This window comes from Cyprinus carpio, chromosome A20 (genome assembly GCF_018340385.1).
Source record: "Cyprinus carpio isolate SPL01 chromosome A20, ASM1834038v1, whole genome shotgun sequence".
In the NCBI taxonomy this organism is placed as follows: Eukaryota; Metazoa; Chordata; class Actinopteri; order Cypriniformes; family Cyprinidae; genus Cyprinus; species Cyprinus carpio.
The window spans coordinates 26,596,620-26,602,660 of NC_056591.1; the positions used below are offsets into that span (position 1 = coordinate 26,596,620).

At 40.1% G+C, this 6,041-nt stretch overlaps 1 protein-coding gene across 1 annotated transcript; it reads left to right on the top strand.

Moving 5' to 3' along the window:
* Positions 1-721: 721 nt before the first annotated feature.
* On the top strand, positions 722-3,531 carry insm1a (insulinoma-associated 1a). The gene has a single exon (XM_019066617.2). It carries the CDS (start codon positions 1,378-1,380, stop codon positions 2,578-2,580), a length of 1,203 nt encoding a protein of 400 aa, XP_018922162.1. The 5' UTR covers positions 722-1,377; the 3' UTR covers positions 2,581-3,531.
* Positions 3,532-6,041: the final 2,510 nt, after the last annotated feature.

Genomic DNA, 6,041 nt, shown 5'->3' on the forward strand with positions numbered 1-6,041 from the left:
TTAATTGTGGAAATTAAATCAAATTTAACATAAACGCAGGTCCCACCAAGATGCACACTGATCATAATCATAATTTAAATAAAAAAAAAAAAAACTACATAGGATTCTTCTAAAATGCACATCAAGTTTAATAAAATAATAATAATAATAAAATAAATAAAATAAAGCTTACACATCAGATATCAGATGTGTTTGTCAACGTTTGGTAAGTAAACCATCTTGCACATGAAGATAAAAGTTGGGTATTGAACGTGCAAATAAATTTTGAAAAATGCAATAAAAAACTTACACATTCTTCTAAATTGCATATCAAGTGTAATAAAATAACAAAAGAAAATAATTTTTAAAAAGCTTACATCAGATGCAACAAATGTGGTGTTTAAATTAGGCAAGTAGCCCATCTGCCCCAAAATGCATCTTGTATGTGTAAATAAAATAAAATAAATGCAATACACAGAAATGCTCATAAAGAGTTATGAAATCACGTGCAACAAATGTGCTTGTCTGCAATTACAATAATGCCATTTTTGTGACGCTCTCAAAACGATTCGAGGGAGATTACGAGAAATTCCGCTATGACGAGATCGTTGCATTGGAATGACATCATCACACACGAGCACAATGCTGCTGATGATGATGATGCTGATGGCACGGGCGAGTTTGCAGACAGGAATGAGTCCGTTTGAACAGAAGGATGATGTGCGTCTGTCCCTGCAGCTCACGCAAGCGTGTCTTTTATGATGCAAACGAGAGGAGTCTCTTTTATGAATTATGTATGCGCGCAATGAGTGATTAATACGTCCCGCATTCAACTGTCGCACATGTCCGGAGCCCGCAGGCGTCTGATTTATATATTTAATTAGTCGCGAGACAAATTACGCATGCAACTTGCAGGCCTTTTTGCAGCACGAACTGATTTAAGGACGTTTGGGTTAAAACTGCGCCGCTTTGCGTGCGTGAGCATTAACAACGGAACTTCTTTGTTGCCATTTCCCCCCATTTAATTTGAAATTCTGATGCTCTAAGAGTGAAGGAGCCCCTAAAGGGATGCTGACAAAGGAAGGGCACGTGTGTATTTACGGGAAGCATCAAAGCGTGAAAAGAGGAGGAACCAGCGTGTGCCTAAAGCATCCTAATATAATAAACCTCAGGTACATCTGCCCGAGCAATCTGCAGACCCTCCCATCTCCAAATCCATAGAGATTCCAGCTCCATCTGATTGGACGAGGCAGCGAGGGGCGAGAACAATGTCATCATTCCTGCTTAAAAAGACTGCTGCTATGCCTCCGTGATGGAAAGATCACTGCACGCGTCCATATATAGTACCAGGTGTGCCTCTGATTCCATCCCGTCTGAAGTGCCTTTCAGTTGGCGAAGATGCCGAGAGGATTTTTAGTCAAGAGAAATAAGAAAGCGACACCTGTTTCATACCGCGTCCGCTCGGAGGAGGATGAGCAGGGCGCGTTTCCAAGCGCGCAGCAGGACGCGGCGAGCGCGCACCGCCCGGCGTCGCCGCGAACGGACTCGGTGCAGCCGGTGCAGTTCGGGAACCCAGAGATTGTGTACCGATCCATGTACAGCCCGACCCGACCCGTGAGCAGAGAGCACGAGAGAGCGTGTTTGGAAAGGCGCTTCAATCTCGGCTCGCCCATCTCGGCGGAGTCCTTCCCGGCGGCGCCCATCGGCTCCGATCACGCGCCCTTCGCTCCAGTGGATCTTAAAATCGGCACCAGCAACAGCACCAGAACCGGCACCACATTAACCAGCAAACGACCAGCATTAGACACGGAGCGCAAAGGCAAACCAGCATCCAAGAAAGCCAAAGCTAATCGGAAATTGCAGTTTGAGGACGAAGTCACCACTTCCCCGGTTCTGGGATTGAAGATCAAAGAAGGTCCGGTGGAGCAAAAACCCAGATCTCAGTGCACAGGCGGCGACAAGCCTCTCGGCGAGTTCGTGTGTCAGCTGTGTAGAGAAGCGTACGCCGATCCTTTCTCTCTAGCCCAACACAAATGCTCAAGGATCGTCCGGATCGAGTACAGATGCCCCGAATGCGACAAGCTCTTCAGCTGCCCGGCGAACTTGGCCTCGCACCGGCGGTGGCACAAACCCAAAACAGCACCGCAGAACCCGGAGAGCAATAAAACCCCCGCGCCTGAGAAAGAGGAGACTTCCAGTGACAGAGACACTCCGAGTCCTGAACTTTCCGAATCCGGATCAGAAGACGGGCTTTATGATTGCCAGCACTGTGGGAGGAAGTTCAAACGTCAGGCGTACCTGAAAAAGCACGTGATGGCGCACCACGACGCCTGTGATAAATCCCAAAGCCAGGCACCGCTGAATCTGAGCGCGTCCGAGTGCCACAGCCACCTGTGCCCAGTGTGCGGAGAAAACTTCCCCAGCAGAATGAGCCAGGAGCGGCACATTCGTCTGCAGCACTCGGCGCAGATCTACCCCTGCAAATACTGCCCCGCCATGTTCTACAGCTCACCGGGACTCACGAGACACATCAACAAATGCCATCCGTCGGAAAACAGGCAGGTTATCCTGCTTCAGATGCCGGTGCGTCCAGCCTGCTGAGGCTAAGCTGTGCCTTAAACCAGTGCTTCTCTACCCACATCTCGGATATCTCAGGAGGGTTTGACCTCCAAACCGGGTCGGGAAGCACTGCATTAACCCACAGAATCCACCTGGATGAGCACCAGATGAGACTATTTTCAAATTTAAGGTAGTTGATCTACAACAGGTTAGACTGTTCGCTTATTTTTCTAGGATCTCCGCACAAGTGCTTTTTAGCTTTTAGACCTAAGAATCCTAGAACATGCCTTGAATTCACAGGCTGTACATACGTTTCCATCGTCTCTAGCTTTAATAGAGCTTGTGAATCTGTGGACTTTGACTGTAGCTTTCCAAACAACCTACTGACAAGGGTTGCTCCCTTTAGTGTAGCCAGAAATGCCTTGAATTAGATCTTGACATGCTGTAAAACTGCCTTAATCATGTAAATGTTGGAGTGATTGCTGATAATAGTTTTTATATTGTTGTTATTATTATTATTATTCTTGTGTGTGTATATGTTTGTGATTATTTATCTTATTATTATTATCATTTATTTATTTCAAATGTTTTATTTAAATTATTTGTTTGCCTATCATTTGTGATTGATTTGAAATTTGTCTCCACAGCCAAATGTTTCATTTATTGATCTAAAGATCGATCTTTGTCAATGCTGAAAGTCTGAAATTTACTTTGCATTAGATACAATCGTTTATTAATTTATTTTTATTTTCTACATGTTCAGCGCTTGTGTGTGTTCTGCAGTTCTGCTATTTGTCCAAAAATACTTATAATAATAATAATAATAAACAGTCCAAAAAGTCAAATGGGATCCACTCGTGATGTGACATTCCAGCAGTCTGTTGAAACCCAGAGACTGTGAACATAGAAATTCATCATCATCTTCAATGAAATGTGTCCAACTGGATTCTGTACCAAGATATGTCTGCACTTAATAAAAAACATCAACCTAAACAATCTGTTTGTCTGTGACTAATTACATCCTGAGACTTCCTCTAACAGCAACAAACTCAAACTCATTATGAAAAGTCATTTCAAAAGCTCTCAACACAAGACAGACCACAGTACAGTATTTTAAAACAGCAATTAAAATTTTATTTCTTTTTTTTTACTTTGTTTTAAAATGTAAAAAAAAAAATTATGACTATGAGGCTAAAGGAAAATATACTTTTTAATGAACAGTTAAAAAGCTCAAATGTGATTAAAAACAGTGAAACTTGAAAACAGTACACAATTTATGTGTATATATAAACATTTCCATTTTAAAATAAAATCTAGATATATTTAGGAAACATAATTAAATTGAATTAAAAAGTTTTCATTAAAAATGTGTGGTTTGCCTTTTAATAAAAAAAATCTATAAATTTATAACCATTTGAATTAATTAATGGCCTATTGAACATTATATAACATTACATAATAATGTTATTGTAATGAAAGTTAATATAAATAAATAGAATTTATACTTTAAAAAAAAACATGTTTGGGTTGCGATCAAGGGTGGTCCCAAATTTTAACCAAAGATTTTGGAATTTTTGGTTGATTTGTTTTCTAAATACTATGATGAAAACAGAAAATAGTCTTGCTTGGTGTCGGTATGCAGGGGACTTTCTCCAGCAGCTCTGAGACGCACATGCTGAAGAGGGAATTCACCATAGACACCAAATCCCACAATGCAGCACCTCAGACACACTGCTGTTATGCAGACAGCCTCCCAAAGGCCACGAGACACACACACACACTCACACACAAACTTCCATAAACAGCCTCACCTCACGGCTGAGAATGAGAAACTCACAGGTCTGAAAGAAATTCACACAAAAACAACACTGTAAGGGAGCCTTGGGCTAGTTGTCTCAATTTTTACTCCAACTAATATTTCTCACAGTAAGTCATTTCTGTATAAACAGAAACCCTAAATGATATTTCCACTGTTATTGCCCAGGAAACATTGACCCTGATATGGAACCTGATATTTATTGACATCGATTGGAGAAAATATGTTTGTTTGAAATATGAAATACTGGTACTCTTGTGGGGGGAATCTGTATTTTAAATGTTACTTGTTATTTAATGGCATTTCAGCTAATAGTAAAATAATGAAGCACAAAACACGTAATTCATAATGCAAAAATGTAAAATATATAAAAAATTTACAAAAATCAAAACACTGTTTAGGCAGAAAGAAAATGTAATTAATAAACTGGATACAATTTATACACATATGTGACAACCTGCCCCAGCCTGACATTTATGATAAAAGTCATTATTTGAACACATTTCCATCTTTTATAAAACCTGTTAGTTGCTTGATATGGATATTTAAAAAATAAAAATCTGCATAGAACATACTAGAAAATACTGTAAAATAATATTAACTTTGCAAATAAATATATAGCATTGTGATATTATATATATCTCACAAACACAAAAACTAGTAAAAATGACAAAAACACAACAAAATTACTAACTGTGTGTGTGTGTGTGTGTGTGTGTGTGTGTGTGTGTGTGTGTGTGTGTGTGTGTGTGTGTGTGTGTGTGTGTGTGTGTGTGTGTGTGTGTGTGTGTGCGCGCATGTATGTATGTTTGTATGTATGTTTATACACATGGTCTATAGTAGCATGAGCTCAAAATCTGCACACACACACACATACTTATACAAAAATTAGAAAATGCTGTTAAAATAGCTTTTGATGAAGTAAGTCACATCACTACTTGAAATTTCACATGCAATAGTCATCTTGAGTATTAATTATTTTTTGCGTACATTCCATCAGTGTATTTTATTACAGAATGCAACCCTCTGTGACCCCGTAATCACTAACTAACGCGCATGTATGCACATGCGCGCAGCCCCAGACTATGTGCACCACTCCCTGTGTGTGTGTGAGTGACAGGTGGAGAGCAGCTGCAAAGCGGGCCGGTGAAGATAACAACAGATAAAGCCTTTTCACACACACACACACACACACATGCACACTGAGGCCAACATTTACAAACCAGAACAAAACAAGGTAATGGCATCTGAAGATACAGCAAATAACAAGCCAATATGATTTACAGCTGAAACCGATCATACACACACACACACAGGCATCAGCAGTGTGATCAATCAGCATTAGTTCAGCATCATTGAGAGGCTGGATGTTGACTTTACTTGCTTCTCAGAATGACTGGCCTGTAGTGTGTGTCCTAATGATTTAACTGGACACATTTCAGCTAGTATCCATCATCTGAGGTCTGATCCATGGAGCTGGTGCATGCTGGGAGAGAGAATGAGACAGATTAATAGCACTTCCTTTACTAACAATAAAGTACCAGCAATTAACAGCTAACACAACATTCTCAAAACATTCTAAGTTATGAACAAATGTTCTTGCAGTAACATTAATAGAATGTCTGTTCAGTTATTTGTTCTTTAATAATTCTCAAAACATTAGCACAAAAATATTATTTATAATATG